We start from the raw sequence: 23086 nt of genomic DNA, 5'->3' as shown, positions 1-23086 counted from the left end.
TTAGGTGTACCAGGCAATGCTCCAACCAACTGAGCCACACCAGCCAGGGCAACACTTGGGTGGTTTTTAGGTCTTGGCTACTGTAAATAATGCTGCAGTTAACATGGGGGTGCATATATTTTTTATAGGTAGTGTTTTTGTTTCCTTTGGCTATGTATCCAGAAGTAATCACTGGGTCATAAAGCAGTTAAATCTTTAATTTTTTTAAGACCCTCCATATTGTTTTCTATAATGGCTGCACCAATCTACATTCCCACCAACAGTGCACATGGGTTCCCTTTTTCTACATGCTTGCCAACACTTGCTGTTTGTTCTCTTTTTTTAATATGTTTTTATTGATTTCAAAGACAGGAAAGAAGAGGGAGAGAGAGATAGAAACATCAATGATGAGAGTCATTGATGGGCTGCCTCCTGCACGCCCCTGCTGGGGATCAAGCCTGCAACCCGGGCATGTGCCCTGACCGGGAATTGAACAACGATCTTCTGGATCCTAGGTCGATGCTCAGCCATGCTGGCTGGGCATATTTGTTCTCTTTTTGATGATAGCCATTCTGACAGGTATGAGGTGGGATCTCATTGTGGTTTTAATTTGCGTTTCCCTGATAATTAGTGATGTTGGGCACTTTTTCATATACAGCAGGTTCTTGAATAACATTGTTTCATCAGCATAGTTTTGTTACAAATTCGACAAGATACCATAGGAACTTAACTCGTGTTTATATCACTTAGCTTTTTGTAAAACTGGTTTCCTTGTATGTTGTTTCACCACAGTTCCAAGAGCCTGAGGACAACATTAAGTGAGGACTTACTGTACCTGTTGGCCATCTGTATGTCTTGTTTGGAAAAATGTTGATTCAGATCCTCTGTACATTTTAAAATCAGGTTGTATGTGTTTTTTGCTATTGAGTTGTATGAGTTCTTTGTATGTTTTGGATATTAACCCTTAGGTATATGATTGGTAAATAATTTCTCTAATCAGTAGGTTGCCTTTTCATTTAGTTGATAGTTTTCTTGCTGTGCAGAAGCTTTTTAGTTTGATGCAGTTCCTCTTAATTTTGCTTTTGTTGCCTTTGCTTTGGTGTCAAACCCAAAAAATCATCACCAAGATAAATGTCGAGGACTTCACTGCCTATGTTTTTTTCTAGTCATCTTATGGTGTCAGGCTTTTCAAGTCTTCAAGCAGTGTTGAGTTGACTTTTGTGTATGGGATAAGACAGTGGTCTAGTTTTATTTTTTTGCATGTGGCTTTCCAGTTTTCCCAACACCATTTATTGAAGAGACGGTCCTTTCCCCGTTATATATTCTTGGCTCCTTTGTCATAGATTAATTGACCATGTATGCGTGGGTTTTTTTCTGGGCCCTCTATTCTTCCATTATGTGTCTATTTTTATGTCAATGCTATACTGTTTTGATTACTTTAGCTTTGTAATAAAGTTTGAAATAAGGAATTGTGATGCCTCCAGCTTTGTTTTTCTTTCTCAAGGTTGCTTTGGCTATTTGGGATCTTTTGTGGTTCCATATAAATTATAAGATTGTTAGTTCTATTTAGTTAAAAATGCTGTTGGAGCCTTGCCAGTGTAGGTCAGTGGTTGAACATTGATCCATGAACCAAGAGGTTACCGATTTGATTCCCGGTCAGGGCACGATTCCTAGTGGAGGGCGTGCAGGAGGCAGCTGATCCATGTTTCTCTCTCATTGATGTTTCTATCTCTCTGTCCCTCTCCCTTCCTCTCTCTAAAATCAATAAAAACATATTTCAAAAAATGTTATTGGACCTGGCTGGGTAGCTCAGTTGGTTAGAGCGTTGTCCCAGTACAGCGGGGTTATGGGTTCAATCCCCTGTAAGGGCACATACAAGAATCAACCAGTCCTGGCCGTTGTGGCTCAGTTGGTTAGAGCATTGTCCTGAACACTGAAGGGTCACAGGTTCGATTCCCAGTCTGGGTGCCTAGGGAAGGTAACTGATCGATATTTCTCTCTCACATTGATGTTTCTCTCCCTAGAATCAGTGAAAAACGTCCTCAGGTGAGGATTAAAAAAAAAGAATCAACCAACGAATGTATAAATAAGTGGAACAATAAATGGACGTTTCTTTCCCCTCCCCCCCAAATAGCATTTTAAAAGTCGATTTTTAAAATGCTATTTTAATTTTGATAAGGATAATATTGAATTTTAGAAGGCTTTGGGTATTGTGGACATTTTAACAATGTGAATTCTTCAAATTCATAGAACTTTTTTTTTATTTGTGTCTTCTGTTTCTTCCATCATCGTCTTACAGTTTCCAGTGTACAGGTCTTTCACCAGCTGAGTTAAATTTATTCCTAGATATTTTATTCTTTTTGATGTAATTGAAAATAGGGTTGTTTTCTTAATTTCTCTTTCTGATAGTTTGTTACAACTGACTTTACATATTGATTTTGTATCTTGTGACTTTACTGAATTTGTTTATTAGTTCTAACAAGTATTTGTGTGTGTGTGTGAGACGCCTTTAGGGTTTCCTGTACATAATATGATGTCTGTAAATACAGACAGTTTTGCTTTCTTTCCAATTTGGATGCCTTTTATTTGTTTTTCTTGCCTAATTGCTCTGGTTAGTATTTACAATATTAGGTTGAATAGAAGTTGTGAAGAGGGGACGTCTTTGTCTTGTCCTTGATCTGAGAGGAAAGTTTTCGGCTTTTCACTGTTGAGTATGATGTTAGCTCTGGGTTTGTCATGTATGGCCTTTATTATGTCGAGGTATGTTTCCTCCGTGCTCGCTTTGATGAGAGGGTTGTTTTTTAATCACGAATGGATGTTGAACTTTCTCAGATACATTTTCTGCACCTGCCAAAATGATTGCATGTGCTTTATCCTTTGTTTTGTTAGTGTGGTGGATCACATTGGCCTGTGGATGCTGAACTGTCATTGCATCCCTGGAATTAATCCCACTGGGTCATGGTGTGTGACCCTTTCATGTCTTGTGGAATTTGGTTTGCTTGTGCTCTGTGAGGGCTTCTGCATCTGTGTTCACAAAGGGTGTTGGCCGGTAGGTACCTTTGTCCTTGTCTGACTTTGGTCTCACTGCAGTGCTGGCCTTGTTGTGGAGGCATTTAGAATTCTTTGAAAGGTTCTCTGGACCAGAAAGTCTTCCACTGACCAGATCTTCCCAAAGGCCATATGTTCAGCTGGGAGCCCAGAGCCAGAGCCCAGCCTTTGGCCCAGACACGGGCTTGTTTTAGGGGTGTGTCTAGGGCGGCCCCATGGAGTGTTCTTGTCCACTTGAGGAGCTGGGAGGCTGGCAGAGCATGGGCCTCACCTCCCCTGGGGCCACATGGCTCCACCTGGAGCTTGTGTCTTGCATGTCCTGTGCAGCAGGCAGCCTCGCTGGCTGACCTAAGATCTCCTGTGCTTGCCCAGGAACAGGCCGGGCTCTCTCCATGGGTCACTGCCGCCTCTGCCACGGGAGATTCTCTGCACGGAGTCTCCGCAGCATCTCTGGCCGGGCACCTGGGCAGAGCTCAGAGAGACCACCCTCAGGGGAGCGTGTTTTCATCAGGGACTTCCAGCACCTCCTGGGGGTGGCCATCCACCAGGATCCAGCTTTGTCTCAGTTTGTCTGCAAGAACTGCCATGCCCAGTTCTATCAGTGCCATGGCCTCCTCAAGTCCTTCCTGCAGAGAGTCAACGTGTCCCCGATGGGCCCCCGGAAGCCCTGCACACAGTAGGTGCTCCCTCCTTTGTTCATTTGGGGGTGCTCAGGTTAAGCCCCGTGTGCTATGCTGTTCTCTGCACAGGAAGTGCCTGGTGGGAACCTGTGCAGTGGGGAGGGAGGCCATGGTGCGGGTACAGCAGATGTGTGCAAGCCCCAGTGCAAATGGTGTGGGAGGTGAGGGCCACGATGGCTCTGAGTGTAAGGAGACACCCATGAAGGGAGGGGCAGGGGCAGCCCGCATGTGGGAGAAGGCCAGTGAAGGGAGCAAGCCTGCCCCCTGCTTGCTGCAGTACCCTACTCATGGCCATGCTGATCCTTCGCAGGGTGGGTGCCCAGCCCCCGAAAGAGGCGGAGGAGGGAGCGTGTCTGGGTGAGTGCCCCTGTATGTGGTGTGTGTTGTGTGGGTGGGCTTCCTGTGGGGTTGGTGCTGACCAGCCACAGGGCTGCTGTCTATGTGCCTTTCCTCAGTGGACCTGATCACATTGAGCCCCGAAAGTCTGCGCGGCTTGGTGGGGTGGGTACATGGACACGCGGCCAGCTGTGGAGCCCTGCCCAGCCTCCAGAGGACGCTGTCCTCCGAGTATTGTGGTGTCATCCAGGCTGTGTGGAGCTGCGACCAAGGCCACGACTATACCATGGATGCCAACTCTAGCTGCGGGGCTCTCTTGCTGGACAGTGCATTGGCAGTCAAGTGGACGTGGGACAAGGAGATGGCCCCACAGCTCACCCAGCATCGGAGGTCCAACCCCACTGGGGCTGCCCCTCTGAGCTCCCAGGGCAGAGCGACCACAGCCTGGGCCGAGACAGAGACACTGCCCAGCACAGACCTGGCCCAGCCTCGTTCAGATGGCAACCCTGTGGGACCTGGGCCGAGCCTCCTGCCTCAGTCAAGCCTCCCCCCAAGTAGAGCTCCAGGTAGGAGGCTTCTTTGGGCTGTTAGACCAGGATTCCTACTCCTGAGCCAGCAGGGCCCTCAGCAGGAAGTGGAAGTCTGCACGTGTGGAAAGTGGTGGTGGTGTCGTGTGGGCACCTGGCAGCAAGGAGGGCTGAGAACCCCGTGCCAGCAGTGTCTGGAGGGCTTGCTCACTCGGGCCAAGGGAGAGAACAGGGCACTTGTGGGACATGGGGGGAGGGGACGGTTGGGGCCTCTGAGGCTGTTTCGGGTCACTTCCTGGGCCTCAGCCAGAGCCCTAGTGATGCCTCAGTGGGACTAGTGTGGACAGGCTCCTTTGCTGAGTGGTGAGGGAAACTCAGGCCCTGGTTTGAGCGCCATGGGTATGGAGCAGCTGTTCACGCACGTCATGTTAGGAGGGCCTGTCGGCTGCCACGTGCACGCTCTGCATGTGGACTCTGCGCTCCTGGGAGCCAGCCCTCTGTGGCACTTTCAGAACGTGCAGCTCCCAAGGTGGCCAGGAGAGGTGGAGGTGCTGAGAAGCTGGGAGGGAGCGGGGACTGTGTCCCAGGGTCCTTAAGCTGCATGGCTTCTTAAACTGTGCATGCAATACTTTGATAACAATGATGTATTTATTTATTTATTTATTTATTTATTTATTTATTTATTTATTTATTTATTTATTTTTAATCCTCACCTGAGGATATTTTTTCCATTGCTTTTCAGAGAGAATGGAAGGGAGAGAGAGAGAGAGAAACATCGATGTGAAAGAGAGACATCGATTGGTTGCCTCCCCCACGTGCCGTACTTGGGCCAGGGATGGAGCCTGCAACCAAGGCATGTGCCCTGGCCAGAATCAAACCCGGGACCCTTCAGTTTGTGGGCCGATGCTCTAACCACTGAGCAAAACCGGCTAGGGCAACAATGATTTTTTTAAATGTCCTGAAACATCCATGAAGTGTGAGTCGTCCCACCCTGAAACGACTGGATCTGAACCCCTGGGGAGGGGCTGGGCAGCTGAGGCTGACTTTCAGCTGACTTTCTGGGACTCAGCACTGCCTGTGCCTATGCTGGACATGGGTAGCCCGGTGGGCTCAGCAGTGCTGGACCTTGCAGGGGATAGAGTTGAGTGGTGGGTAGAATTTGAGGCTGGAGGACCCCAGGCTCCCCCATAAGGAAGGGCTCCTTGCCGGGAGCCCTGCCTACACGTTGCATTGGTAACAGGAGCTTTGTTCTTTGTTTCTCAGGGCAGTTGGGTGAGAAGCAGTTTCCATCTTCAACCTCGGATGATCGGGTAAAAGACGAGTTCAGTGACCTTTCTGAGGGGTGAGAGAAGAGTGGGTTTAAACAGCCTAAAATTTCTCCTTGGAAAGCCAAACTCTACCATCCTAGGGGCTTGCTGCCCATGTCCTGGCCAGGGGTGCTTCCAGGCTTCTCAGTCCTGATTGGGGCTTCCTAGGTCCCAGAGGATACCCCGCTCTGATGCAGCTACCAGGCAGCAGGACCTGGGTGTGGAGCCCCTGGGAGGGTCTCGTGGGCATCCTCTGCTGCTGCCGCTTGTCTCCTCCTTCAAGGCCTTAGTTCTATGCTGACCCCACATGGTCCTAGAGCAAAGGAAGTCAGCTTCTGGCCCTTTGTCATGACATGAGTGTGACTTGGGGCTGTCCGTGCCTGGGCTACTCTCTGCCGCTAAGCCAGAAACCACTCACACCTCTCTGCCCTACCCCCACAAGCTGTGGCTGGAACAGAGGGCAGATGCACCATCCATAGAGTGGGACAGTTTTTAGTGCAACTCCAGTGGGGTGCCAATAACCAAGGTTCAGGAAGAACCCGTGTGTACTAGAAACATCCCTGGGACCAGGAGTGATCGAGGGCTGTCTTGCAGGTCACCAGCCAGCCTCGAGCCATTCTCTGTCTGACGGGTGGCACCCCAGGGGAAGTCCAGGGTGCGCCAACAGAGAGTAAATAGTGATTCATACTTCAGGGTGAAGGTTATACAGTACAGAGCCTTTTCTAGCTTTTGTGACCTTTGAAATGACTGACAGCTGACCTGTAGGCTTGACAGGTGCTCAGTTGTAGGATGAGGTGATGTTCTGAGCATCCAGTTACTCAGAATCCCACTGCCTGTGAGGGTCTTCACACCCACCTGGGGCGCCCATGGAGAGGCTCCTTCTGAATTTGGGGTCCCGGTGTGAGGAGAGCATTCCATTAGGAGATGGGATCAGAGATTTGGAGATTCTAGGTTTCTTAAGACCTTTTCAGGAGAATTAAAACACGGAATGTGGGGATCCCTGTGGTATCTTTAGACAGGAAGGTGCATGGGATCTGTCACCCACCCCAGGGCTTTGCTAAAGGTTCTCTCTCTCTGTCCTAGGGACTTCCTGAGTGAAGACAACAATGACAAGAAGCAGAATACCCAGTCCTCAGACGAGTCCTTCGAGCCTTACCCAGAAAAGTAAGTGGGACAGTCTTGGTGCAAGAGCCTGGGGCTGGAGTGTGGTGTCCAGTGGGTGACCTGGATGCCGCATCTGTGCTCCCTCAGCACAGTTTGTTTTGTCAACCTGCCAAGCCTAGTACAGTGTGGCTTCTGAGTGAGCTGAGGCCTTTCCCAGTTCAACTCTGGGACCTGGCCTCAGTGTCACTTGTGAGGCAACCAACAGCCACATGAGAGTGGCAGGAGCCCCGTGGGCATGACCCAGCCTCATTTTGGAGCTCCTTGCCTTCCCTGTGCCAGTCCTGCTCACAGCCACACCAACTGGTGTCTACCCTGCCAACTTCTGATTCCTGCTTTCTTCCTGCTCTTGGTGCTGAACCCCAGGGCTTGGACTCAGCCCTGCAGTTGTTCTCAGCTCTGCCTCTGGCACTGATATATATATTTTTTTTTCCCAGAGAGAGTGGAAGGGAGGGGGAGAATAAGAGAGAGAGAGGAACATCGATGTGAGAGAGACACATCGATTGGTTGCCTCCCGCATGCGCCCCAACGGGCTGGGGATCGAACCTGCAACCAATGTGCATGCCCTTGGCTGGAATCAAACCGGAGACCCTTTAGTCCACAGGCCGACACTCTAGCCACTGAGCCACAGCAGCCAGAGCCTCTGGCACTGATTTCTATGCCACTTCCTTGATGAGTCACTTCTGTGACCTTGTCGTGATCTTCTCTTTTCAAGGACTTGTGTTGTCTCTGCAGGTAGAATGTAGCATCCTAGCACGAAGGGATGATTTTTACTGTTACTTTCCTCCCAACCCTGTGCTCAGGAACACCCCAAACCCCTGCAGCTGTCGATGCCTGACATGGGCACTGTCCTTCAGCATTTCAAAGCAATCACGACTTCTTTTCGTTTAAGTTCTAACACAGGTTATGGAGAAACAGGACAGTAGTCGGCTCTGGAGAGAGATCAGTCAGCATGCAGCACTGAGCCCCACACACAGCCCTCCCATGTCTGCAGGCACCCACCTGTGAAACTCACAGGTCCCCTGAAGCCTCCTGCTCTCAACAAACATGTGGTGCAAGGTGGGAGGGAAATGGCAAATCACTGGTCACAGTGCAGCTCTGACAGGTGCCCATGCCACTCAGAAGAGGGTAAAGGCCAGTTAGCAGGGGCGTGCAGCCAGGTTCAAAGAACAGTTATTAGAGACAAGGAAAAGAGAAGCCTGTACAGTAATCAAAAAGGTTCTCTCAATATACTCTTTAAGGAGGAGGACAATTATATATAACCCTTTTTTAAAAATTGTGGTAAAATACACATAACAAAGTTTACCATTTTTAAGTTTTGTGGCATTAGGTGCATTCACAATGTTGGGCAACAGTCACCACTGTTCCCAAACTTTTCATTGCCCTGAACAGAAACTCTGTGCCCATTAAGCAGTGACTCCCCATCCTCTCCCCAGGCCCTGACAACCTCTAACCTAGGTGGTGATTCTAGGGACCTCATAGAATTAGGTAATATTTGCCCTTTTGTGACTGGCTTCTTTCACTTAGCATAATGTTTTCAAGATTCACCGTGTTGTGGCGTCTGTCAGAACTTCACCACATTTTGGGCTGTTTTTACCTTTTGGTTATTGAAACTAATGCTCTGAACATTGGTGCACAAGTGTCTGTCCAAGTCCCTGTTTTGAGGTCTTTGGGTATATACCCAGAAGTAGAGCTGCTGGATCATATGCTAATTCCACGTTTAACTTTTTGAGGAACTGCCATCCACTTTTCCACAGCAGCTGCACCATTTTATATTCCCAGAAACAGTGCACAAGGTTCAGGTTTCTCCACATCCTTGAAACATTATTTTCTTTTTTTTTTAATAGTCATCCTAATACTGTGTGGGAAGTGGTGCCTCATCGTTTGCTTTGCATTTCTCTACAACTGGTGATGCTGGGCATCTCTTCACATGCTTACCTTTTTTTTTCTTTTAATTTATCTTTATTGTTGAAAGTATTACAAATATCACCCTTTTTCCCCCATTGATCCCCTCCATCCTACACCCCTCCCCTCAGGACTTTACCACACTATTGTCTGTGTCCAATGGGTTATGCATATATGCATATAAGTTCTTAGGTTAATCTCTCCCCACCCACCCACCCCTGCCTTCCCTCTGAGATTTGTCAGCATGTTCCATACTTCTTTGTCTCTAGATCCGTTTTGTTCATTGGTTTGTTTTGTTCATTAGAGTCCACATATGAGTAAGATCATGTGACACTTACCTTTCTCTGACTGGCTTGTTTCACTTAGCATAATACTCTCCAGGTCCCAGCATGCTGTCTCAAAGGGTAAGGGATCCTTCTTTTTTAGAACTGCATAGTATTCCATTGTGTGACGTCCTAGAAGATGCTTGACATGATTTCAGTCTTCTTGAACTTGTAGAGACTTGTTTTGTGTCCTAACCTGTGGTCTATCTTTGAGAATGTTCCATGTGCACTTGAGGAGAATGTATATTCTGCAGCTTTAGGGTGAAATGTTCTGTAAATTCAATTAAATCCATCTGATCTAGCATGCAATTTAGAGTCTGTTTCCTTGTTGATTTTTTGTCTGGGAGATCTTTCCAGTAAAATCAGTGGGGTGTTCAAGCCCCCTACTATGATTGTATTGCTGTCACTCTCTCCTTTAAAGTCCTCCAGAAGATTTTTTTTGGTTTTTTCCCCCAGCCTGTGAGAGTCTTTTGTTCTGAGGTGGGTCTCCTCTAGACAGCATATATTTGGGTCTTGTTTTCTTATCCATTCACCTACCCTATGTCCTTTGGCGCATTTAATCCATTTACATTTAAGGTTATTATTATTTTTATTTTTATTTTTATATTTTTTTACTTCATATATTTGTAAAGGTTATTATTGATAGGTACTTATCTATTGCCATTTTATTTCTTTATGCCTGTTTTTATTTCAACTTCTAATTACAGCAGTCCCTGTAACATTTCTTGCAATGCTGGTTTGGTAGTGATAAACTCCTTTAGCCTGTTTTGTTGTTGTTTTTTTGTCTGGGAAGCTCTTTATTTCACCACCTATTTTGAATGATAGCCTTGCTGGATAGAGGAGTCTTGGTTTAAGATCCTTGCTTTGCATTACCTGGAATACTTCATGCCATTCCCTTCTGGCCTGTAGAGTTTCTGATGAGAAATCAGCTGACAGCCTTATGGGAGCTCCTTTGTAGGTAACCACTTGCTTTTTCCTTGCTGCCTTTAAGATTCTCTTTGTCTTGGATTTTTAAGATTTTAATTATGATGTGTCTGGGTGTGCGCCTCTTTGGGTTCTTCTTGCTTGGGACTCTCTGTGTCTCCTGAACTTGTGTGACTTTTTCCTTGACCAGGTTAGGGAAGTTTTCTGCCATTATTTCTTCAAACAGGTTCTCTAACCCTTGCTTACTTTCTACCTCCTCTGACACTTCTAAGAAGCTCCTGTGATGCAAATATTGTTATGTTTCGTGTTGTCCACAGCTCCCTTAGATTGTCCTCTTGTCTTTTGTTTTTTCTTTTTGGTTCTCTAATTGAATGATTTTTTTCTACTGTCTTCTAATTCGCTGATCTGATCCTCAGCTTCCCCTAATCTGCTGTTTATTCCTCCCAATGTATTCTTTATTTCTGCTATGTCATTCTTCATTTCTGACTGGTCATTTTTCATAGTTTCCATATCTTTTTTTATGCTGTTGAGCATCCTTGCATCCTTACAATCAGTATTCTGAACTCTTTATCTGAGAGATTGTTTATCTCCATTTCACTTAGTTCTTTTTCTGGAGACTTTTCTTGTTCTTTCATTTGGGGTTTGTTTTTATTTGTCTCCCCATTTTGGCTCCCTGTTTGGATTTGTTTCTATGAATTAGGTAGATCGGCTAGGACTCTATTTTTTTGGATGGCGCCTCTGGTGCAGGCCACTGTCAGATGCTGTTTGTGACTAGTCTTGAATACCCCTGTTAGAAGCTTACCGTGCTCCACAGCTCATGGTTTCCTCTGCTGGGACTGAGTGTGTTTGGACAGGACCATGACGTGCACCAGGGTCTGTTTTTCCAAGTTCTGGATCCAGAAGCAAATCAGGCAAAGCACCCAGAGGCTGTTATTCAGTCTCTTAAGGAGCCTCAGGCAGTAGAAACTGCACTTGGTGGGGCAGGTCCAGAGGTTTTCCAGCAGAGTGGGGCAATTCATTCCCCCCAGGCAAAAGCTGCTTGGAAGGTAAATATCTGCCTTGGAAAGATGTCCTTTGCCATATGGGGTAATGACTCAGCACAGGGATCCAGATGGCTGCCCTCTGATCTCTACTCACCCAAGCCAGCAATCCCAGACTGTCCTCACACAGCTCCAGTCCACTCTACCCTCCCTCTGCTGGAGCCCAAGGTGAGTGGCTGCACACGAAACTTTGTGTGTTGTGTCTTTAAGTGGGTACCTGCATTTCCAGCTGTCTCTCCCTGGCTGACAGGAGCCCAGCTGCTTTTCAAAGCCAGATGTTATGTGGGCACCTTTCTCAGTTCTGGTGCTCTTGACGGGAGCCCAGCCTGGGGTTTAGGCCCCAGAGTCCTCAGTGGGAACCCCCCACATATCCCTCTGGACCTTCAGCTGCTGCCTGTGGGCACCCAGCCAGTCCTCTCGTGCCTCCGCAGTTCCTACCCATCTCTGTGCAGTCTCCCCTTTTCCTCCTTGGTTATGAGGGTGCTCTCCAGCTCGTCTTCAGTTGCAGTTGATTATTCAGGATGGTTTTTCTATAGTTTAGTTGTAATTCAGTTTGGTTCTAGGAGAGTATCACTGTAGCTTCCACCCAGTCTTCCACCATTTTGGAGAAAACTGGTTATTTTTTTAATTATTGATTTTAGAGAGAAAGAAACATCAGTTTGTTGTTCCACTTATTTATACATTAATTGTTTGGTTCTTGTATATGCCCTGACCAGATTTCGAACCCACAACCTTGGCATATCAGGATGACTCTCTAACCAGCTGAACTACCAGCCAGGGCCATGTGCTTTGGAGAAATGTCTATTTAAGACCTTTGCCCATATTTTAATTGGGTTTTTGTCATTTTGCTATTGAGTTATGGGATAGTTTCTCCTATTCAGTGGGTTATCTTTTTCACGCTCTTGGTAGTGTCATTTGGTGCACAGAAGTTTTCTTTTTTAAAATTCCCTCCCCTGCCTCAAGGATATTTTTTCCATTGCTTTTCAGAGAGTGGAAGGGAGAAAGAGAAACATCGGTGTGAGACACATGGACTGATTGCCTCTGGCACAGGCCCTGACTGGGGCCAGGGATTGAGCCCGCAACCAAGGTCCATGCCCTAGGCTGGAATCAAACCTGGGACCCTTCAGTCCGCAGCTGACACTCTGACCACCGAGACAAACTGGCCAGGGTGTAAAGTTTTAATTTTGAAGTCCAATTTACCTCTTTTTACTTTCATTGCCTGTGCTTTTGTGTCATATTTAAGAGACCATTGCCAAACCCAAGATCATGAAGATTACCCCTGTTCTCTTCTAAGAGCTTTATTGTTTTAGCTCATATTCAGGCCCGTGATCCATTTGAGTTAATTTTCGTATGTAGTGTACATTAGGGGTCCAACTTCTTTCTGTGTGTGGATATCATTTCCCAGCACCTTTGTTGGTGAGACTGTCCTTTCCCCATTGAATATTCTTGGCACTCTTGTCAAAAATAGTTGATTGTACTTTCTGAGGCCTTATTGTTCTCTCAATTTTTGGGTTTGTTTTTTGTTCTGTTTTTTAGTTTTTTAAATATACCTTTATTGATTTCAGAGAGAGGAAGGGAGAGGGAGAGAGAGAGTTGAAACACCAATGAGAGAGTTCTCATTGATGATTGGCTGCCTCCTGCATGATCCCGCTTGCAACTCGGGCATGTTCTCTGACCAGGAATTGAACCGCGATCTCCTGAATCCTAGGCTGATGCTCAACTGCTGAGCCATGCCCAGCCAGGCTGTTCTCTCAATTCTATTCAATTGGTCTTCATGTCTGTCTTTATGCCAGTACCATACTGTTTTGATTATTGTAGCTTTGTAATAAATTTTGGATTCAGGAAGTGTGAGTCCTCCAGCATTGTTTTTTGAGATTGGATATTCAGTGTCCCTTGAAATTCAATGTGAAATTTAGGACTTTTTTTCTGTTTCTGCTAAAAACACCATTGGGATTTTGATAGGAATTGAATCTGTAAATAGCTTTGGGGGAAGCATTGCCATCTTAATAGTAAGTGTCCTAATCCGTGAACGTGGAATGTCTTTCCATTTATTTAGGTCTTTAATTTCTTTCATCAGTGTTTTGTAGTTTTCAATGTACAAATCTTTCAACTTCTTGGTTAAAATTTACTACTACTTTATTCTTTTTTATGATATTGTAAATGAATTTTCTTTATTTCCTTTTTGGGTTGTTCACTGTCTGCATATAGAAATAGGACTGGCATTTGTGTGCTGATTTTGTACCCTGCAACTTTATTTTGTATGTGGATTCTTTAGGGTTTTTACATATAAGATCATGTGATCTGTGAATAGTGGAAATTTCCTTCCTTTCTAATTTAGATGGCTTTGATTTTTTTTCTTGCCTAATCTCTCTGGCTGGGGTATCCAGGACTATTTTCTCAATCTTGATCTCAGAGGGAACCTTTCAGTCTCTAACCATTGAGGATGATGTCAACTGTGGCTTGTCACATGTAGCCCCAGATGCTCGCTTCTAAGATTATTTTTATTGATATTTATTTAAATTTATCTTTATTGTTTAAAGTATTACAGATGTCCTCTTTTTATTCCCCCATTGATCCCCTCCACCCTGCATCCTCCCCTCAGGCCTTCCCCGTATCAATGTCTGTGTCCATAGGTTATGCTTATAAGCATATAAGTTCTTTGATTACTCTCTCCTCACCCACTCCCCCACCCCCACCTTCCCGCTGAGATCCCTAAGTCTGTTCTATGCTTCTATGTATTTTTACTGGTTTTTAGAGGGAGAGGGAGAGGGAGAGAAACATCAATTTGAGAGCAAAACACTGATCAGCTGCCTCCTGCACACCCATTACCAGGGATCAAGCCTACAACCTGGGCCCTGACCGAGAATTGAACCAGCAACCTTTTTGGTGCATGTGGTGATGCCCAACCAACTGAGCCACACCAGCCAGGGCTCCCTTTGATTTCTGACAGAGTTCCTTAAATGTCTGGGTCCAAAAAAGAAAACAAGTGTGTGTGTCTCTAAACTTTCGATTGACCCTACAGGGGGAAGTTATTGCACCTGTGTTGGTCCCCCATTTACAAGGTCCCCATGACCTACTCTGGCCCCAGCAGCAGGGCTGAAGAATGGGGGGTGGCAGCTGGTGGAGCACATAGCACTCTTCCCAGAGACTGCGCTTGCCCTTCAAGAACTTCCCTGGTTGCTGTGAGTCTCCATCAGGGTCCAGAGTTCAACAATTGTTGTTCTGATCTTTTTTCCAGCTTAATGGTTCTTTTGGTGAAGGGACTGACCCCTAAAGCTTCCCTACTATTTTTTATGGTATCTCCAAACAGTGTCTGGTTTTGATGTTTAGAATAAGGGTAAGACTTCAGCCCTGAAAGCCCATTCCCATAGTTGCTGTGGTCATCGTCCCTGAGCTTGGCCCTCCCATGCTAGAGGAACTGGGCATTTGCCTCCTGAGTTGTTCTGGCTTTGGTGGCTCAGGGTCCGTTTCAGGGCCAGGCCCCCAGTAAGCACAGAGACTGAAGCAGGTTAGCCCTGGAGCTTGAATCACATTGGAGGAGAGAGTGTGAAGGAAAATGAGAACCGTGTACGGAGGTCAGACACATCAGTGCACCTGATTCCTTTTTTTTTTTTCAGGGTCTCTGGTAAGAAGAATGGAAGCAAAGAAGCCAAGAAGCCTGAAGAACCAAAAATCCGAAAAAAGCCTGGACCAAAGCCAGGCTGGAAGAACAAGCTCCGCTGTGAAAGGTGAGGCCAGGTGTGGGCTGCACTGCTGGGTGTGCGGCCAGGGCGGCAGCTCCATGGTGTGCTGTGTTGCAGGGAGGAGCTGCCCACCATCTACAAGTGCCCGTACCAGGGTTGCACAGCTGTGTACCGAGGGGCTGATGGCATGAAGGTAAGGATGGTTGCTCTTGGAGCCAGGGCGGGAGCCTGGGGGAGGTACCAGGTATAGACTCACCCAAAGGTGCCTGTGAGCCTGGGGAAATAGAGACACGAAGCAGTCCCACCATTGCTATGCTCCATGGGGGAGGATGCGCCAGCCTTTGTTCTTGGGAAAGCACCCATCTTGAGTGAGGAATGGTTGAATCTGTTCCTTTGAGGGTGCTGGGCTCATAGGAGGCAGCAGGTGCTGTGTGACCGGTGAGCTGTTGTCCCCCTACAGAAGCACATAAAGGAGCACCACGAGGAGGTCCGAGAGAGGCCCTGTCCCCACCCTGGGTGCAACAAGGTGTTCATGATCGACCGCTACCTGCAGCGGCACGTGAAGCTCATCCACACAGGTGCATGCCTTGTCCCCTTCACGGGAACAGCCCCCAGGGTCGTCTTGGCCTTGTGGGCTGTGTGTCCCTGGGCTGCAGTTTTGTCAGGTCAGTTCAGTTGGTCAGTGTGCAGAATTGGTAGCAAAGAAATCCCAGTGTCTTTCTGTGCATTTATTGTGGTGAGTTTTTTAATTTAAATTAACAATTAAAAAAAAGGCATGCTTTTGGGATAAGAGGAAGCCATATGCATTGTAGAAATGGTGAGAAATAAAAGCTCAGGCACAGCTGCCACTCTTAGCACTCGAGGGCCACTTCTCCTGGATCCTAGGTCGATGCTTAACCGCTGAGCCATGCCCAGCTGACAAGGGCCACTTCTCTTTGTTACAACCTGGGCTCATAGATTTGTCAGTTTCGTGGTATGACGCACACCACCCATGTGTCTGGAAACATGAGAGCCACACACAGACCCAATTGCCTCATGGCTGCTTCTGCCCAGAAGGCAGTTCCTGAATCAGCACTATCTCCTTAAAAGATCGATTCCTTACATCGGTATTTATTAATAGTTGTGCTTGGTTTTGAATTTTTTAAGAATGATATACTATAGAAAGTCTTATGTGATTTATACTTCATTCAGATTTGTCCACTTTGTTGTTGGGTCGCATTTATTTGTTGGTTTTGTTATACCCGTCTTACGCGAGACTGATTCACACAGAGACCAAACTTTGGAGATTAGCGGGCAGCTATGACCGGGCTTCTGCCCTAAACAGACTCGCAGCCCCGAACAGTCTTTGCAGGGGGAATATAAAGGCAAAAAACACATCTTGGTTGGGGAGGGGGAGCAGGTGGGGGACTAGTGAAGCGGCAGACAGAAGCTAAGACAAGCGTTAATCAACCTTCTTCGGGTGGTTGTTCCCTGGAATTTTGTGGGTGGAAATCTTTCACAAAGAGCCAGGAGCAGGGGAGAGGTCATTGTTCCTACACAATAGATTCTGTTGCTCTTGCTCATCTTCAAAGTAGCGGCTGTCAGGGTAGGAGACGGGAGTGCTGAGATGGGGTGCGCCATGTGCTCGCCTTCATCCCCACTGCCGTTTGTAAAGGTGATGAGAGTGAAGTCCTTGATTCTCCTGCGAAGGGCAGAAGATGATCCTCAGTTCTGAGGGGGATTCGTTTTACAGAGTGAATTCTGTCTCTAATGAAGGAGGTCAGGCGGGTAAGGAGATGGGGCGGCACTAAGGGCGAGTGTGAGGCAGAGGGGAAGGGCAGGCTCCCCCAGGGCTGAGGCTTAGGGCCCAGCCCCAAACACTGGGGCTGCAGCCCAGGCGTTCCTGGGGGCGGCTCTGAAACGTGTGGGCGTCGTATACACTGTGCACTGCATCAAACCAAGAGAACCGAGCCCTTGGACGTATTAAGACTTTCTGGAGGTTCTGTTTGCCTCGGCCTCAGACTCCGGGCACTGGCTGGGAGCTGGGCCCCTGTCCTGCGGAGGGAGCAGAGAGCAAACTATAACTGGTGTGTGTCAGGCGTCACCCCCACACCCACCCTGCGAGGTAGGCTGTGTTGTCCTGCTTTACAAATGGGTAAACAAGGGCTCGAGAGGAAGGGACTTGCCCAGTTATACAGCAAGAAACATAGGAGCCAGGGTCTGACCCCAAGCCAGTGGGGCTCCAAAGCCCACATGTCTTCTCTCAGGATGAAACAGAAATCAGTCCTTTCTAATAAGGGACCTCAAGTTATACACTCAAGGACTCAGCCCAGCTGGGGGTGGGGGGCAGGGTGAGAACCAGAGACTCCAAGGGCACGGCTCCTGGACGGGCAGCTGGGCTGGCAGAATGGAGGGGCAGAGAGAGATTACCGGGCAGTAGTTATCAAACAGCTCCAGCCACCAATGCTCCAGGAGATGGCTCTGGCCACCTAACAGCTGTGGGCAGGGTGAGGGCCGGGCTGCTCCTGAGGCCTTGTGGCCCTAAGTGGGCGGTGCCAGGCCATTAAGCCGGCGGTTTCCAGCAGGCTTCGGCAGGGGGCCTTAGTGTGTGGCTGGGTGGGCTGGCACTGGCATCGGGGGCAGGTGAGGCACAGCAGGACCCTCCCCCGGCAGTTGCCTCTGCTTTCTCTGACCAGGAGTTGGTAGCTTCCTCCCTGGCTTCCTGGCCTTGGAGATGGGAGTCTTCTGAGCCAGAGATAGGCTCCCTGGCTCATCTCTGGCCAGGATGGGTTTCAGCTGGCGGCGTCCACAGTCACGCCACTGCAGGCCCAGCAGGTCAGGGTATGTCAGGCAGCTGGCGCAGTGCCAGCAACTTCAGCATGCGTGAGGTGCAGCTATGCCGGGCTCGCTCCCGCAGTGCCTTCTCTGACAACGCAGTGGGCCAGAGCTCTATGCGTGCTTCTGCAGCACGTGGTCCACAGAAGCAGGTGGCTGCCTCGGGAAGAGCTGCTCCTTTACCAGGTACATGGACACAAAGATGGTGCCAGCCCACACCACGTGGGGGAAGGGGAACTGCTGCATGCACACAAAGCGCTGCAACCAAGACAGCAGCTTGCCCAACAGCCCCTGCACTGTCTGGCCATCCTGCCGTGCTGCCCCGCCCCAAGGCCCAGCCATCTCAATCCATTCACACAGCTTCTCAGGTGGGGAGTGGGCCACTGAGCCCGAGATGGCATCACATAGGGATTCATGCAGTCCTGCAAAGTGTTGCTCTGGGGAATCCACTGTGACGGGTAGAAGCTGGAGTCAGAGCCTGGGCTGAAGCAGGTGATGGAGGCAGAGTAGGTGCTGGGGTGGCCACGAATACACCTGGAGAACTGGGCAGTGCCAGATCAAAGCAGGCCATGGGCAAGGGCTGTTTGAGAATCTGTAGTCCAGTGGGCACAGATGTAGGGGTGGGTGCAGGCTGGTCAGAGGAAGGGACTGAGGTGGGCACAGATGGGACCATAGCTGCATACAAGGGTGCCTGCCTGAGGATCTTGAATTTTCAGAACATGAAGTCCACAGAGCTGTGGAAGTTGGTCTTTGGGGTGGTCTCTGTGGTCACTGGCACCGCAGGCAGCTCTGAGACTGTGCTCCCTGCTTCTGGCACCCCCACAGCTACAGGGAGCTTGGAGTGCACCACAGGACTAGGGACCTTGATAAGAGGAGCCTCTGCCATGGGTTTCTTTACATTCAAGTGCAGTGCCACCTCCTCCCTAAGTGAGCAATGCACCCTCAAAGGGGCCTCCTGGGTAGACAAGGTTCCCCTGGAGTCTTTGTCATAGCTGTCCTTGGGGACTGGGGCTGGATCAGGCTCAGGTGTGGCCTCGGGTGTCTGCACATCCAGATAGTCACAGTAGGTGGCCAGGCTGAAGACATTGTCAATAATGGGCATGGGTGGAGAGGCAGGGGGCAGTGTGCACCCTGGTTCTGTAGAATAGACCAGTGCTCTTGGGCGCAGGGTGGGAGTGTAGGTGGGGTGCGGGGAACTGTGCTATCTCCAATAACAGTGGGTGCCCCAGATGTTCATTGAGCTGGGGCTGGAGCTGGAGCTGCTCTTTCCTGCAGCGGGGCAGCCGTATAGTCTTCTCAGCATCCTGCACCAGCTTCTCTGTAGGCCTTACAGGCTCTGCGCACAGCTGACTGGCAGGCAAAGGCTGGCATGCTCGCTGGAAGGCACTGGGCTGTGGCACAGCCTGAACACTATTCTGGGAAGGTAGTGTCCCCCTGAGCCCCGGGGATGCTCCACAGAGATAGGTCATCCCATGCATAAGGAAAGCCCAGCATCTGGGGGCAAAGTCTAGTGGGCACTGTGGACTGGGGTAGCTCGAAGCTTGCAGTATGCGCGTTGGTTCTTTCCTAGGGGTGGTCTCCCCTGGCTGCAGGTGGTTTTTTGGGTTTTTATGCTGGCTTGTGAGGGCCCTTGTCCTCCCTTACCCCTGGTTCCTCTTGGTTGATTACTGGACTCCTTTAGGGCTGCTGCTACTACTACTCTTGCCAGCCTTTTTCTTGTTTTTCAGAAGGACTATCTTAGTTGTCAAAATCTTTTTGAGCTACTTTTACTAGTTGGGGTAAGTTCATCCCTTGGAACCCTTCTAATTTCTGTAGTCTCCTCCTAATGTCAGGGGCCGATTGAGTGACAAAGGCTGGGTTGATCGCCCTGCTGTTTTCCGAGGCAGCTGGGTCTATGGGAGTACAGACTTGCTAGGCTTTCTGCAGCCTTTCCAGGAAAGCTGTAGGTGATTCCTGAGGGCCTTGGGAAACTGCAGTGACTTTGGACAGATTGACTGGTTTTTGGGCGGCCCCTTTTCAGGCCTGCTAGGAGATATCGCTGAAAATTGTTCAATGCATCCCTTCCTGCGGAGGTGTTGGGGTCCTACTCCGGCCAATTTGTGGGAAAAGATTGTTCAGTTCTCTCTCTCTTCTAAGGAATCCCCCCTGGGCCCAAGACTGCCTTACGGGCTTCCTTTTTAATTCTTTCACTTTCCTCAGAAGTGAACAGGGTAACCATGAGTTGCTGACAATTGTCCCATGTGGGGCAATGGGGGTGAAACACAGACTCTAGTAGCCCTGTAAGGAACTGCGGTTTTTCCCAGAAAGGGGGATTCTGGGCTTTCCAGTTGTATCGGTCGCTAGATGAGAAAGGAACATATACAAGAAAAGGGGATCTTCCCCTTGAGTCCCCGTCTGCCAGCGCCAGCGGGGCCTCTCACGGGGAGAACAGCACAGTGCCTCCTGTATGGCCCTTGAGGTGGAACTGCTGGTCTGAGGAGGGGAGAAGAGTGAGGGAGGCATGGAGGGGGGGACGGGACGGGGGGGTGCGGTTGATGGAGGTAGAGGTGGGAAGGAAGGGTGCCGAACCAAGGGAATTTGCACCCGGCTGTGTTGGTAAGGGAGGTGCTTTGAAATGACCTGGAGAACAGCGTGCTAGACAAACCCCAAACTGTGGGCACAGGGGTAGCTGGTCCCAGTTGGTGGCAGCACTTGGCCAAAGCAGTCAGAGCTGAGGGGCGGGTGGTGAAGTGCAGCCGCAGGCTGGGTCACCACTGGACAGTGCCAATGCCTAGGGGCTCAGAGGGGCTCCCCATAGCCCCCGTGCCAAAACCAGCCTCTTCCCAGTGGTCGAGCATACACTGGAACGGAGTTCTGATTTTTGAGCTACCCCCGCCCATAGTGAAACTAATGAAAACAATTAGTGCCGCCAAGGGAAAAAGAATGAGAAAGATTCCTGATGTCTTCCAGAAGGAAGCAAAGGCCGAGTCTCGTCATCCCGTGATGATGGGAAAACAGATTAGGAGACAGGTGGCATAAGACGGAGAAGGAATGGAAAAGAGTCTCGGGTGAAGAATATAGTCAGAGGCTGCCTCGGAAGACTAGGTCCGTGATCTTTGGAGAGAGCTGATTGCCAAAGAGAACGGGACAGGACTCAATCTAGAAAGATCCTCTGCGATATCGGAGACAAGAGAAACGAAACTGTAACACAGGAGAACTAATATATGTAGACTAAGTGAAATAAGAGAAACTGAACCAATTTATAAATTCTATGTATTCCTTGAACCCAGATCTTTCTGTGCACAGTGTCGGAGACAAAGGACCCCAAAGGGACCCTCTCAGATGTCCGTCTGTCCGCTGCCTCGCGGCAATAAGTTTGGCCTTGACTAAGGTGCACCCATATAAACCCCGGGCCTGGTCGGCCAAAGCTGAGTCATCGTTGTTGTTGCGGCCGACTACAGAGGTGGATTGGGGCCCATTCAGATCCCGTAGCGAAAGCTGTGGGACTACAGACACATTCACTCGACATTCATTCAGAGGTTATGACATTCCCACCCAACAAAACCTGACTGGGACCTCTATAGGTCTGGGGAGGTGATGGGGAGGTGATCAATCTCCCCCTTGAGCAGATTTTCAGAACCAGGTAAATCCCTCCATCGGCGTCCTGACCCAAGGAGGGACCCCACACAATCGGATCAGCCATGTTTGGCCCCAGTTGGCAAGAACTCAGAGACTAGTCTAACCAGGAAATAATTTAAAATTATTCCTTACCCCCAGAGGCGTCCTGAGGGACTCCAAACAGATAGATGGCTATAGGGCATCAGCTTTTGACCTGCAGGGGAAAAGTCCTCGTCTCGGGGCCCTGGAACTTCTTCAGGGGGAAACCCTCCCCTCCTCAAAGAGGAGGTCCCTAGTGGGCCAGTTGCAGAGGCCCGGCAGCATGGAGAAATTTTAGAATTAGATCTCACTGGGGCCTCCAGATGTTATACACATCTTATGCGATACTACAGAGACCGAATTGACCATTTCGAGATTTATTAGCAGGTAACTGCAAGCAGGCTGCTGCCCTAAACAAGCTTGCAGCCCCGAAGTCTTTGCAGGGAGAGTATAAAGGCAAAAACCACATTCTATTTGGCTAAGGGGGGCAGGTGGGGGACTAGCAAAGCAGCACACAGACGCTAAGCGCTAATTAACCTCCTTCGGTTAGCTATTCCCTGGAATTTTGTGGGCGGAAATCTTTTACAAAGAGCCAGGGGAGGGGAAGAGGTCATTGTTTTCTACCAAATTTTGTTGCTGTTGCTTATCTTCAAAGTAGTGATTGTAAGGGTAGAAAATGGGAGTGCTATACTTTAGTTTCAGTGACACCATTTCCCTGTGGTTTTTGCTCTAAGCGTTCTTGCACATGTTGAGTTCCTGACACAATCATTCCCTAAGGTTGGGTCTTCAAAGTTTGTCTCAGTCCAGACACTAGTCTCAACCATTAGCTATTTTAAAAGGCACAATAGTAGACAGACCATAGTCTTTCAGGGTGGGTTGCACCTAGGCAGGGAGAAGCCTAAGGCTATTTGTAGGTGAGCAGGTGGGACGTGATGCTTGGGTAGAAGCGTGTGGCTGCTGCCCAGGTGCACATCCACGAATGGAATCAGTGGTGTAGAGTTTGACCGTTTAATTTTGCTCAAAAGTGTAAGATACTGTTTCCTAAAGTGGGTGCCCCCATGGTGGGTCCAATGTGGGGTGATTTCTGGAGTAGCAATAGCTGAGACTTAAGATGTGGCTTCCTCTAAGAATTTGTGCTTAGGTAAATAGAGGACCTTCTAAGATGTTTAAAAAAACTGGCTTCAAATGTGCAGTGGATTTAGATCCAGGGTGGGGAACTTTTTTCTGCCAAGGGCCGTTTGGATATTTATAACATCATTTGTGGGCCATACAAAATTATTAACTTAAAAATTAGCCTGCTATATTTGGTCATTCAGTTAGCTCACCCCTAATGTGGTGACTGGAACTGCTTCTCTTTGGTGAAGCCTTGGCAGGGCCAGACCATGATTTCATTTCGTATGTCCCCCACCCGATTTAGAGGAAGCTCCAGCCATGGGTTGGAGGGCTCCATTAACCATTTGTATGAATATTGTCCTTCATCTAAGTAAAATTAAGTCAGCAAGGTCCCTGCTTAGGCACTGAGTGTAGGAAGGTGGGCCTTTCTGGGGCCTGTGCTCACCTGTCTCTCCTCAGAGGTGCGGAACTACATCTGTGACGAGTGTGGACAGACCTTCAAGCAGCGGAAACACCTCCTCGTCCACCAGATGCGGCACTCGGGAGCCAAGCCTCTGCAGTAAGTGTGCGCCAGTGCCTCCTTGTGCCACACTGGCACCCAAATCCTTGC

General features: G+C 48.8%; 1 protein-coding gene and 1 pseudogene across 1 annotated transcript in view; one reads left to right on the top strand and one right to left on the bottom strand.

The window, feature by feature from the left end:
• ZNF276 (zinc finger protein 276) overlaps nt 1-23086 on the top strand; it is a 28194-nt gene that overhangs the window by 1372 nt on the left and 3736 nt on the right. Inside the window, exons 2-10 of the mRNA XM_087827183.1 lie at nt 3400-3703; nt 4018-4064; nt 4163-4609; nt 5834-5912; nt 6961-7041; nt 14848-14958; nt 15031-15106; nt 15374-15491; nt 22936-23035. Coding sequence (XP_087683309.1) covers nt 3400-3703; nt 4018-4064; nt 4163-4609; nt 5834-5912; nt 6961-7041; nt 14848-14958; nt 15031-15106; nt 15374-15491; nt 22936-23035 — 1363 coding nt within the window. The remainder of the gene's footprint in view (nt 1-3399; nt 3704-4017; nt 4065-4162; nt 4610-5833; nt 5913-6960; nt 7042-14847; nt 14959-15030; nt 15107-15373; nt 15492-22935; nt 23036-23086) is intronic.
• On the bottom strand, nt 17494-21409 carry LOC148090982 (uncharacterized protein C15orf39 homolog pseudogene; annotated as a pseudogene).

This window comes from Miniopterus natalensis, chromosome 18, assembly GCF_054644295.1.
Source record: "Miniopterus natalensis isolate mMinNat1 chromosome 18, mMinNat1.hap1, whole genome shotgun sequence".
NCBI lineage: Eukaryota > Metazoa > Chordata > Mammalia > Chiroptera > Miniopteridae > Miniopterus > Miniopterus natalensis.
This window is presented reverse-complemented; position numbering and strand designations above follow the sequence as displayed.